The 13,004-nt window shown below is 44.3% G+C and overlaps 1 protein-coding gene across 4 annotated transcripts in view; it reads left to right on the top strand.

Annotated features, from left to right (window-relative positions):
- Positions 1-8,750, top strand: part of LOC139386011 (rho GTPase-activating protein 32-like) — a 32,146-nt gene extending 23,396 nt beyond the window's left edge. For 3 of the 4 annotated variants that reach the window (XM_071131342.1, XM_071131340.1, XM_071131339.1), the window contains exons 12-22: positions 727-876; positions 995-1,097; positions 1,257-1,401; positions 1,700-1,782; positions 2,019-2,126; positions 2,243-2,388; positions 2,479-2,692; positions 3,913-4,061; positions 4,272-4,346; positions 4,507-5,223; positions 5,442-8,639. In XM_071131342.1, coding sequence (XP_070987443.1) covers positions 727-876; positions 995-1,097; positions 1,257-1,401; positions 1,700-1,782; positions 2,019-2,126; positions 2,243-2,388; positions 2,479-2,692; positions 3,913-4,061; positions 4,272-4,346; positions 4,507-5,223; positions 5,442-7,726 — 4,175 coding nt within the window. In that variant the 3' untranslated portion in view covers positions 7,727-8,639. Of the gene's footprint in view, positions 1-726; positions 877-994; positions 1,098-1,256; positions 1,402-1,699; positions 1,783-2,018; positions 2,127-2,242; positions 2,389-2,478; positions 2,693-3,912; positions 4,062-4,271; positions 4,347-4,506; positions 5,224-5,441 lie in introns of all 4 variants that reach the window. The other variant, XM_071131341.1, reaches the window with a different exon arrangement.
- The last annotated feature ends 4,254 nt before the right edge of the window (positions 8,751-13,004 follow it).

Raw genomic sequence — 13,004 nt, 5'->3', positions numbered from 1 at the left:
AACCACCAAGACTTCCTAGAGCTGGCCGCACGGCCAAACTGAGCAATCGGGAGAGAGGGGCCTTGGTCAGGGAGGTGACCAAGAACCCGATGGTCACTCTGACAGAGCTCCAGAGTTCCTCTGTGGAGATGGTTGTCCTTCTGGAAGGTTATCCCATCTCTGCAGCACTCCTCCAATCAGACCTTTATGGTAGAGTGGCCATACGGAAGCTACACCTCAGTAAAAGGAGTGACAGCCAGCTTGGAGTTTGCCAAAAGGCACCTAAAGACTCTGACCATGAGAAACAAGATTCTCTGGTCTGATGGAACCAGATTGAACTCATATGTGTTATTTCATAGTTTTAATGTCTTCACTATTATTCTACAATGTAGAAAATAGTATAAATAAAGAGAAATCATTGAATGAGTAGGTGTGTCTAAATCTTTTTTTGCTTTGTCATTATGCGGTTTTGTGTGTAGATTGAGGGGGGGGAAACAATGTAATCCATTTTAGAAAAAGTCTGTAACATAACAAAATGTGTAAAAAGTGAAGGGGTCTGAATACTTTCCGAATGCACGGTATGTTTGTGTAAGTGTTATATGGGTTGACTCTGAAGAGAGGACCACTTTGGGCTTAAGTGTTTTTATTCATACTTTTAAGTGTTATCCACTGGGATTCAAATGAACAGTTATTGTTTTATTTACAACCCAAAAACTACATTAGATTCATTCAGATTTTGTCCATCAGTTTGTAAGAAGCACGGAAAGCTGGTGACATTCCTGAGGAGCTTCATGAAGTCCCGTCCACCTCCCCAGAGGCTGAGACAGCGTGGGATCCTCAGGGAGAGGGTGTTTGGCTGTGACCTGGGGGAGCACCTCCTCAACTCAGGACACGATGGTCAGTCTCCCAGCAGCCTTATCTCTCTATAGTTAGCACGGTATAGAGAATGGTAGTCTTCTCAGTCTTTGTCGTTCAAATCTTTTAGATGTTACTGTGTTGATGGTCCTTTCTTCAGTCCCCCAGGTGATCAAATGCTGTACTGAGTTCATTGAGAGACATGGTGTCGTGGATGGGATGTACAGACTCTCTGGGATCTCCTCCAACATCCAGAAACTGAGGTAAACCCTTGCTTCACGTAGCATTACATAATGTACAACGTCTTTGAAAAAGATTGAGATTCAATCATCATGTCAGTACTGCTTACAGACTTTTAGCGTGTTGACCATACGTGATGGTCTGATGTTGAGCGTTAACCAGTGTCTTCTCTGTTTCCCCAGACATGAGTTTGACTCGGAGCAGATACCAGACCTCAGTAGAGATGTCTTCAAGCAGGATATCCACTCCGTAGGGTCTCTGTGTAAACTGTACTTCAGAGAGCTGCCCAACCCTCTGCTCACCTATCAGCTCTATGAGAGATTCTCAGTAAGTAGCAGAATACTGGATTGGGACTGGTACTTAGGGGAGAGATGGGGGGCTGATTGGGGAAAAAATAGTGGAGGAGATATTCTTAATAATATAGTCATCTTGTAATAAACCAAGGGACATACTGTACTAATACATAAGGGGTAGAATTCTTAATCAGAAAAAATCCTTTTAGCACAGTGGGGTTTATTGAAGATTACCGTAAACGGGGGAAACAACAGTTAAGGACAGAATGCTCCTGCTGGCCTAGTTATGAGGCTCTCTCTGTGTGGACCTCTGGTGTTCCCTCCCTCCACAGGAGGCTGTGTCTGCAGCTGCTGATGAGGAGAGGCTGGTGAAGATCCACAACGTCATCCAGCAGCTTCCTCCTCCTCACTACAGGTCAGTTGGAGAACTCATAGCAAACCCAAATGGCTTCTGCAATACTGCATCTTCTGTATTCACTACAACGGTATATAAAGTCACCACTAAACTGTAGGTGCTAAAGCGCCATCTGTTGGCTAACAGAGAGCATTGACCAGTCAAAGACTTGGTATTGTAAGCTGACAGTAAAGAAGGGTGTATTCCACATGTCTGTGTTCTACCTGATCTGTAATAGTCTCTGGTCTGTGTTGTAGGACTCTGGAATTCCTCATGAGACATTTGTCCCAACTAGCCACCTTCAGCCCTATTACCAACATGCACACCAAGAACCTGGCCATCGTCTGGGCTCCCAACCTGCTTAGGTATATTGTAACATTCCAACAACCAACACTGTCATTAGTATTTTCTGCGAATATACACTGATTTGTAACTGGTTATGACTGGCCATGAAGTTGAATAGGATATAACTGTGTTTCAGATCCAAGCAGATTGAGTCGGCCTGTTTTAGTGGAACAGCAGCCTTCATGGAGGTGCGTATCCAGTCAGTGGTGGTGGAGTTCATACTGAACAACACAGAGGCACTCTTCAGCCCCAAACTCAACGCCCTCATCCGGGAGAGCACAGGTACAGCATTACCCTGGCTTAGGCAGTCATTATAGGGAAGTTGTGAGGACATTATGGGAAGTTCAAAAACATTGCTCCCTTTGCTTCCAGGTACCAGTACCCTATCCAGGCCCAAGTCTCTGCTGGTGTGCTCTCCCTCCACTAAGCTCCTGTCTCTGGAGGAAGCCCAGGCCCGTACCCAGGCCCAGCTGGGCTCCCCTGTTACTACTCCAATTCTGTCCCACAGCGAGTACATCGAGGTGGGGGAGGGACCCGGGGCACTGATGGGCAAGTTCCACACAGTCATTGAGCTCCCCACTGAGAGGTAGGTTGTTGCTGGTGCTTCTAGAAACTAGTAGCCTACAGTACGTTGTAGTTGTATAAACCATGTACAGTACCAGTCAAAAGTTTGGACACACCTACTCATTCCAGGGTTATCTTAATTTTTACTATTTTCTGTATTGTAGAATAATAGTGAAGACTTCAACTATGAAATAACACATATGGAATCATGTAATAACCAAAAAAGTGTTAACCAATAACCAAAAAAATATATATATATTTTATATTTGAGATTCTTCAAAGTAGCCACCATTTGATCAATGATCAGCCTCAGAAATTGCAGCCCAAATAAATGTTTCAGAGTTCAAGTAACAGACACATCTCAACATGAACTGTTCAGAGGAGACTGCGTGAATCAGGCCTTCATGGTCGAATTGCTGCAAAGAAACCACTACTAAAAGACACCAATAAGAAGAAGAGACTTGTTTGGGCCAAGAAACCCGAGTAACGGACAATAGACCGGTGGAAATCGTTTGGTCTGAGTCCAAATTTCAGATTATTGGTTCTAACCGCTGTGGCTTTGTGAGATGCAGAGTAGCTGAACGTATGATCTCCATGTGTGGTTCTCATCGTGAAGCATGGAGGTGTGATGGTGTGTGGGTGCTTTGCTGGTGACACTGTCAGTGATTTATTTAGAATTCAAGGTACACTTTACCAGCATGGCTACCACAGCATTCTGCAGCCATACACGATCCCATTTGGTTTGCGCTTAGTGGGACAATCATTTGTTTTTCAACAGGGCAATGACCCAAAACACACTTCCAGGCTGTGTAAGGGCTATTTGACCAAGGAGACTGATTGAATGCTGTAGCCGATGATCTGGCTTCCACAATCACCTGACTTCAACCCAGAGTGAAGGAAAAGCAGCCAACAATTGCTCAGTATATGTGGGAACTCCTTCAAGACTGTTAGAAAAGCATTCCAGGTGAAGCTGGTTGAGAGATTGCCAAGAGTGCAAAGCTGTCATCAAGGCAAAGGATGGCTACTTTGAAGAATCTCAAATATAACATATTAAGATTTGTTTAACACTCTTTTTGGTTACTACATGATTCCATATGTGTTATTTCGTAGTTTTGTTGTAGAAAATAGTAAAATTAAAGTATACCCTGGAATGAGTAGGGGTGTCCAAACATTTGACTGGTACTGTATGTCTCTGATCACCCCGTACATTCCGCTTTAGTCACGGGGCATGTTGTGTTATAGTAAGAGGGCTCCTGGGAAGGTGAAGAAGTCCCCAGTGGGAAGCTGGCGTTCATTCTTCCACCTGGGCAAGTCATCCTCCATGACTTCCAAACGCAAGCTGAAGCGTCACCCCAGCGAACCCAATGAGATAAAGAGCATCGCGCTGCCAGGTCAGGCCTCAACCAGCACTACACTGTCACCATCCAGTACTGTAAACAACCATAAGGACTTTCTTCACAGCCATGTTATAAAATGCCTCCCAGTCATGTCTCTGGGGTTAAATGTATGGGTGTTTTTTCCACTTGGGTGATGTGACGAAGTCATGTTTTTTTTTAAAGAAGTCTATTTTCAACTTCAGTTTGTACTTCCATATTATTCAGGTGGAAGAGGTGATAGTGGGACACTGCGCTCCACCAAAAGTGAAGAATCTCTCACCTCTTTGCACAATGTGGAAGGTAAACATGCCCCCAGTCACACTTTCAATCCTGTCAGTACCCGTGTTTCATAATACTTGATAAACAAGTTTAGAGTAATAATTTGTTACCTTTATTTTGATGTTGTCTGTTTAAGTCTGCCTCTGAACAGTAATGCATACTGTTTGTATATTTGTTCTAGGGGAGCCCCAGATGTACCGCCCCCCTAGACCACGCTCTACCAGCGATGCCCTCTCCACCGCATTCAGGGATGACCTGTGTGATGCCAGGGACAAAGGCGACCGCTACCACAAACAGGCCAAGGAGGGCCATAATGGTGCTGATGGTCCTGTCTATGACCCAGCTGGTGTGTCCTCTCCACATCAGGAGGATGACCTTGACCTCTGTCTTCCAGCCCCTGGTATGGCCTTTCTGGACTTTGACCCCATGTCCTTCCAGTGCAGCCCACTGAGCCCACCAACAGCTAAATCCGCTCCTCAACGCAAAGCAAGCGTCAACTGGAGGAAGAATGTCAGGGGTTCCAGTGAATCAGAGCCCATCTCTTCATCCCTCAAAGTCCTCAGTAACTCCCAGTCCCCTGACGTCACCCCAGTCCATAGGAAAAGAGGGGAGAAAAAGAAAGTGGCTCAGGTCGTCTCCCCCAAACTCAGACGGAGGTCCTCTACGTCCCCCCCTGTGGTTGAAACAGATGTGCACACTGTGTGTATCTCTGCCCCACGCTGTGTCTCAGACACCCAGGGTGGTGAGTCCTTCTCCCCTCCACCTCTGGATCTGTGTGAGGCCCAACTAGTGAGTGGGGAGGGGAGTGAGGCCAGGGCTCCCTGCCGGCTCCCCAGCCCTCCAAGCTTCACATCAACTTTCACAGACAGCCTGTCTTCACAAAACCCTCAGGATCCAGGTCAGTGGCACATTAAAAACAAATGACATGTTTGTTCATTTTATTTGTAAAGCCTTTTTAAATCTACAGTTTATCACTAATGTGTACAGTTCTTATTGTGTTCCGTTGTTAGCTGAAGTTCTTATGGTATTATTCTATGTGTTGTCCCCTCATGTCTGATCACAGCGTTGTTTGTCCTGTCATACTGTAGCAGCATTGTTTGTCTTATGCCTCCCCAGGAACAGATAGGCTTGTGAATTCAGTGTCTGTCCTCCCTCCTCACCCTCCGTTGACGATGGCTGCCCGCAGGCTGGCCCTGGCCCTGGCTGAGTCTGCCCAGAAGGCCACTCTGACCTCCCAGAGGAGGAGCACCCATAGCTACCCTCTCCAGAGACAGGACACCCCCCATCCCCTGGACAGACCCCCACGGCCCTCTGTTCTCCACCTCCAACCCTGCTCTAAGGATTACAGCGACCTCAAGGTCTCTTCTCCATCCCCCCTCTTACCCTTGGCTGGTACATCAGTTGAGAGTCCTTGTGGCCGTTTCCCTAGCCATGCGAGAAAACAGGCCCCTGAGGGACAAGTGTCTATGAGTAACTTCACTCCCACTGCCAGTCCCTTAGAAGCTGGAGCTCTACTGCAAGGCAGCACAGAGGTGAGGGACCAGAGAGGAGGGAGAGACAGGCCCCTGGGAGCTGTGAGACCTGTTCACCCTCAGACGGTTTCCTCCTTGTATCTCAGTGGTAGGGTCTCCCCTCCCTTTCAATCAGTCTGCTCCATTCAGAGCCCGTTAGCCGCCGCTGTCCTCGCTAACACTGACTCTGTCAATGCCTATAACTATCGGACTGTTCTGGCTGAGGCGTCCATGCCAGGGTCTGTGGAGGAGATCCCTTCATGTCCTCCTCTGCCGTCCTTAGTCCATCAGTACAGCTCTGATGAAGAGAGAGCTATGAGGGAGGCTGAAGATGTGTACAGACATCATCGGGTCAATCCAGCAGGACAGGTATCTGGACCTCACCATCTTCGGCCTGGCTGTCTCCCTCCCCACCTGGCAGGGCCCAAAAGCATGTACAAACCCACATCTGACAGCTGCTACAGCACTTTAGGCCTCCGGCACCACCCATCTTCCTCCCCCCAGTACAGAGGTCAACCCCAACCCAGGGAGGAGCACAGCTCCAGCGGCCACCACAGATCCAGGGGACAATGGCAGAGGACTGAGGAGAGAGCCCCGGGGTATCCGGTCATCCGCAGGGCACGCTCCTTCCATGCCCAGCAACCTAGTTGTGTTCAACCGGCAGAAACTGAAGTCCTACCCCCAGACATCTTGTTCTATGTCCAACGTCCAGCTGTCCAAGAAAAGGAGTGTCAGAGGCTAGTCCAGTCAGGTGTCCAACCCCTGCACCCGTACTTTGAGAATGGACGCGTTCAGTACCGCTACAGCTCCTATTCAGACGCAGCGCCTCTAGAGGAGTCTTACTACTATGTGGACCCTTACAGGACGAGCCGTATCCGACACAGTCAGTCATACACCATGCGCTCTACTAGGGATAGTGGACATCCTGGTTACCACTATCGCCCTTCAAACAACATCCCACCTGCAAAAAGAGAACTCTTCTTGGAGAGTAGGGATCTAGAGCGAGTCATTTACGAGTCCTGGGACCACCCAGAGGGTTGTGACAGACTAGTCTATCATCCAATCGTGCAAGAGAATAGAGCCAGGCAGAGGACCCAGGGCCCTATCATGTCTCCTTATGAGAACCTGGATCGTCCCATCCCACAGAGTGACATCAGGGGCAGAGATATCAGTCACACCAGAAGCAGGTCAGACCCAGGTAATGCCTGCCTGCTGGCCATCGACAGAGTGGACAGCCAACGTGAAGTACCTGCCATGTCCCCAATCTCCCCTGGCCAGCAGCTTTCAGACCCTAGTGATTACATCAGGCATCAGAGGGGTCATTGGCCAGGTGAGGAACCAGTCCCTCCCAGGAGAGAGAGTGTCTCCAGGAGAACCCAGTCCAAGCAGGGCACCTCTCAACGACATCAACCACAGCATTGCAACGTCCCCATGCTCCTAGATGTTAAGAACGTGGAGCAGGGTGAGGGTGGTCCTAATAGAGGTTGTGACCAGGACAAAGTAATGATGGGTAATGCTGCTAATAACTACTCTGCCCGATTAAATCCAAGCATCCCCAGGAGACAACGATCACAGAGCATCAAAGAACCTCGATACTACCACCATGTCAAATCACCTGTGGAACCAGATCACCCTGGGCCCTTTTCCACCCAGCCCCACAGGAGAACTCAGAGCACGAAGGCCATGCCCTCTCACTATGATAACCTGGAGGGGTACTACCCAGCTCCTAAGCCCAAACCCTCAGGGTCTAGTAAGGCCATGCCAGGGCCGTTCCCTGGCCACGGCTGCATGCCCCCACACAGCCACAGACTGCTGTCCCAGGCCCTAGGGGGCCACGGGGCCTTCCTGCAGTCAGGCCTCAAGCCGCAAGCTGGAGTCTACGCTGAGTGATTCAGTCCTCTAATCACAACAGAAGCTGAGGCCAGTTTGGCATACATCTCCAACTCAACAGATTAATGTTGATGTTTATAAAAATGGAAAAAATACATACAGATATAAACCTTCATAAACTGTTTTTTAGAAAATGTAGATAGCAAAGAAAGAGGTACATTATTTTCTCATTAAATACAATGGGACTGGTAACGGAGATTTTGAAAGCTTGTTTTGTGCAATGGTTTATGAAGGTTTTTTATCATTTTTATGCCCAAAGGTTAATTATAATTTAATGTCCATAAGATAATATTGTCCAGCAAACAGAAAATACCATTTTAAATATCTGCCAAATATTGTTAATCTTATGAGCAATAATATTCTAAGATATAATGTCTTATTTGGCCTACTGCCAACGTGATATTGTTTGCCTAGTTTATTTAGATCATCCTAAACATGCACTTTTTAAGAATTAGAGTAAATGAGAACCATGCGTAGAGCTCCTTGACTTTTATGTTTTGCAATTCCACTGATTCTCCACTGAAGGTGTTTAGTAACATTAGCACTTTTGGTGTTATTTAGTTCATACAATAGTGGAAGACACAGAGCACATTTCTTCAACAACACTGCTCTCACCTTCACAAAACACTCAGACATGGAAAGATTAAGGAGAGGGAGGACTGTGACCACAGTTAGGGTCCATCTGTCATCTTACCAGAATAAATCACTTCCAAATGTGTACATGTGCTGCAAATGTGAAAGTGTATGTCAATGCACTTCTCACATTAACAGGAAGCTGTGATGCTTCATGACATTGTGGTGTATTATGAGAGGACATGCGTTTCTCTCTTTGTAGGGATATTTTAATGGTATGTCATGTTTTAACTGTTGCTTTGTTCTTTTGTTATAGTTTTGTATTCATTAAATATGTTATTTCAAACCCAACTCTCTGTAAATGTGGAGATACTGCTAAGACATTTTAATGTTGTTTTTTCATTAGAATATAAATACAAAATAAATAATATCTATAGCATACTATGAAAAATTGTCAGAATTTATTAGATTTTTTTTTTTTTTTACCATTTTCATGGGAATGCACATTTAATTAAGTTATTGGTTGGAGCAAAAATGCATACTCACTGGGAATTTGCCATCTTGCAGATTCAGAGAAGTTTAGGCATTAGACAGCAGAGGGCACTGCAGTATCGCAGAGAAAGTGGTTCCCTAATAATGTTTCTCTGAGATAGTGGAGATAGGACAAGTTTTAAAAAATATATATTATAATCACTTTAAATCAGTTTTTCATAAAATCTCTCATTCCTTAAATGTGTAGTGGTATTACTATACACACAACAGTGACAATTTCTTTCCCAAACATGATCTAATTAGCATAGACAAAACTGACAACTTCTGAAAAGATGTAAATGCATCCTCTCCCCTTGATCTGCCATCCATATCCAAGGAAACTGCTAGTGCAAAATTAGGAATAAATCATTCAGAAAACCGGGAACATTCTCAGAACATTAGCGAACACTCAAACTAAGTTTAGTTAGGGTTTGAGCTGAGCCAGTATCTGGGCAGAGGAGACAATGAATATGACAAGATCTTCTCTGCTCAGAAAGCTACCATTCAAGTTACCATTCACCAACTCTGCAAGCGTTATGACCAGATAAGGCATATACAGATGAAGTCGGAAGTTTACATACACCTTAGCCAAATACATTTAAACTCAGTTTTACACAATTCCTGACATTTAATCCTAGTAAAAATTCCCTGTGTTAGGTCAGTTAGGATCACCACTTTATTTTAAGAATGTGAAATATCAGAATAACAGTAGAGTGATTTATTTCAGCTTTTATTTATTTCATCACATTCCCAGTGGGTCAGAAGTTTACATACACTCAATTAGTATTTGGTAGAATTTAAATTGTTTAACTTGGGTCAATCGTTTCCGGTAGCCTTCCACAAGCTTCCCACAATAAGTTGGGTGAATTTTGGCCCATTCATCCTGACAGAGCTGGTGTAACTGAGTCAGGTTTGTAGGCCTCCTTGCTCACACACGCTTTTTCAGTTCTGCCCACAAATGTTCTATAGGATTGTGGTCAGGACTTTGTGATGGCCACTCCAATAACTTGACTTTGTAAGTATAACTTGACTTTGTAACTTTGGAAGTATGCTTGGGGGTCATTGTCCATTTGGAAGACCCATTTGCGACCAAGCTTTAATGTCTTGAGATGTTGCTTCAATATATCCACATAATTTTCCTCCCTCATGATGCTGATCTATTTTGTGATGTGCACCAGTCCCTCCTGCAGCAAAGCACCCCCACAACATGATGCTGCCACTCCCGTACTTCACGGTTGGTATGGTGTTCTTCAGCTTGCAAGCGTCCCCATTTTTCCTCCAAACTTAACGATGGTCATTATGGCCAAACAGTTCTATTTTTGTTTCATCAGACCAGAGGACATTTATCCAAAAAGTACAGTCTTTGTCCCCATGTGCAGTTGCAAACCGTAGTCTGGTTTTTTTATGACGGTTTTGGAGCAGTGGCTTCTTTCTTGTTGAGAGGCCTTTCTGGTTATGTTGATATAGGACTCATTTTACTGTGGATATAGATACATTTGTACCTGTTTCCTCCAGCATCTTCACAAGGTCCTTGCTGTTGTTCTGGGATTGATTTGCACATTTAGCACCAAAGTACGTTCATCTCTAGGAGACAGAACGCGTCTCCTTGAGCGGTATGATGGCTGCGTGGTCCCATGGTGTTTATACTTGCATACTATTGTTTGTACAGATGAACGTGGTACCCTCAGGCGCTTGGAAATTGCTCTCAAGGATGAACCAGACTTGTGAAGGTCTACAATTTTTTTCTGAGTTCTTGGCTGATTTCTTTTGTTTTTCCCATGATGTCAAGCAAAGAGGCACTGAGTTTGAAGGTAGGCCTTGAAATACATCCACAGATACACCTCCAATTGACTCAAATTATGTCAATTAGCCTATCAGAAGCTTCTAAAGCCATGACATTTTCTGGAATTTTACAAGCTGTTTAAAGGCAGTCAACTTTGTGTATGTAAACGTTTGACCCACTGGAATTGTGGTACAATGATTTATAAGTGAAAAAATCTGTAAACAATTGTTGGAAAAATAACTTGTTTCATGTAGATGTCCTAACCGACTTGCCAAAACTAGTTGACATAACACTTTCTGGCCAAAGAGCAGCTTATCATATTCATTTACTACTTGGCCCACATACTAGTTCAGGTTTGAGCTAACATTAGGTTGTTAACATCCCACAAACACACAAATGTTTATTTTCTAAGAAAAATGTTTAAAATGAAATACCCTTGGAATGTGTAAACATCCACTCAAGTGTTCTCAATCTGTAAAAACTACCACAGAAGATTCCCCTGAGGTTGATTTTGTTGCCAGGGAATGTAATAACACAATGTTCTTCATAAAACATACTGCCGCAACAAATGTGGGAGCAATAGAAGTGGTTCTGAGGAAACATTACAGGAACGTTCTGCTAATATTGATGGATGTTATTCAAAACACCCATAACAGCAATAATATTCCTACAATGGTCTCGTGAAGTTATAGTCTGACATTGACATGAGGATTCTACAAATGCCCCCTTAACATCTAGTGCCAGTCAAAAGTTTGGACGCAACTACTCATTCAAGGGTTTTTCTTAATTTTTTTCTTAATTTTTTAAACTATTTTCTACATTGTAGAATAGTAGTGAAGACATAAAAACTATGAAATAACACATGTGGAATCATGTAGTAACCAAAAAATGTGTTAAATCAAAATATATTTAGTATTTGAGATTCTTCAAAGTAGCCACCCTTTGGCTTGATGACAGCTTTGCACACTCTTGGCATTCTCTCACCCAGCTTCATCTTGAATGCGTTTCCACCAGTCTTGAAGGAGTTCCCACATATGCTGAGAACTTATTGGCTGGTTTTCCTTCACTCTGCGGTCCAACTAACCCCAAACCATCTCAATTGGTTTGAGTTCGGGTGATTGTGGAGGCCAGGTCATCTGATGCAGCGTTCCATCACTCTCCTTCTTGGTCAAATAGCCCTTACACAGCCTGGAGGTGTGTTGTGTCATTGTCCGGTTGAAAAGCAAATGATAGTCCCACTAAGCACAAACCAGATGGGATGGCGTATCGCTGCAGAATGCTGTGGTAGCCATGCTGGTTAAGTGTGTCTTGAATTCTAAATAAACCACTGACAGTGTCACCAGCAAAGCACCCCCACATCATCACACCACCTATTCCATGCTTCACGGTGGGAAGCATGGAGGAGGCAGCCATCCATTGCTCGTGTTTCTTGGCCCAAGCAAGTTTCTTATTATTATCGGTGTCGTTTAGTAGTGGTTTCTTTGCAGCAATCGAACAGGAAGGCATGATTCATGCAGTCTCCTCTGAACAGTTGATGTTGAGATATGTCTGTTACTTGAACTCTGTGAAACATTTATAATTTCTGAGGCTGGAAACTCGAATGAACTTATCCTCTGCAGCAGTGGTAACTCTGGGTCTTACTTTTCCGTGGCGGTCCTCATGAGAGCCAGTTTCATCATAGCACTTGATGGTTTTTGCGACTGCATTTGAAGAAACTTTCAAAGTTTCTCTTTGCTGATTTGTGCTGTTCTTTCCATAATATGGACTTGGTCTTTTACCAAATAGGGCTGTCTTCTGTATACCATCCCTACCTTGTCACAACATAACTGAATGGCTCAAACACATAAAATTAACTTTTATCAAGGCACACCTGTTAATTGAAATGCATTCCAGGTGACTACTTCATGAAGCTTGTTGAGGGAATGCCAAGAGTGTGCAAACCTGTCATCAAGGCGAAGGGTGGCTACTTTGAAGAGTCTCAAATATGAAATCTATTTTGATTTGTTTAGCACTTTTTTGGTTACCACATGATTCCATTTGTGTTATTTCATAGTTTGGATGTCTTCACTATTATTCAGAATGTAGAAAATGAGTAGGTGTGTCCAAAACTTTGACTGGTGGCACAGCTGACGCTGCAGTACAGCGCCCTTAACCACTGCGCCACCCGTGAGGCCATGGTACTGTACTTCAGCACTAAAATGCTGGAGCACTTGAAGTTGTTCGAAAAAAACATTCCTGGAATATTCACTTGTTGATGGAGCTACTGTAAAACTACTAACACCTATAACAACAGACAAGAAACAAGGTTATTATGAAATGATGATCCAGAATTGTTCAATCTCCAATGTTCTGCACATACAGTATGGCAATTATTTGGAATCACATAATTTA

The sequence above is a fragment of the Oncorhynchus clarkii genome, chromosome 27 (genome assembly GCF_045791955.1).
Source record: "Oncorhynchus clarkii lewisi isolate Uvic-CL-2024 chromosome 27, UVic_Ocla_1.0, whole genome shotgun sequence".
Taxonomy (NCBI): domain Eukaryota; kingdom Metazoa; phylum Chordata; class Actinopteri; order Salmoniformes; family Salmonidae; genus Oncorhynchus; species Oncorhynchus clarkii.
Note: the sequence above shows the minus strand (reverse complement) of the source record. Positions and strands in the feature narration are given on the sequence as shown.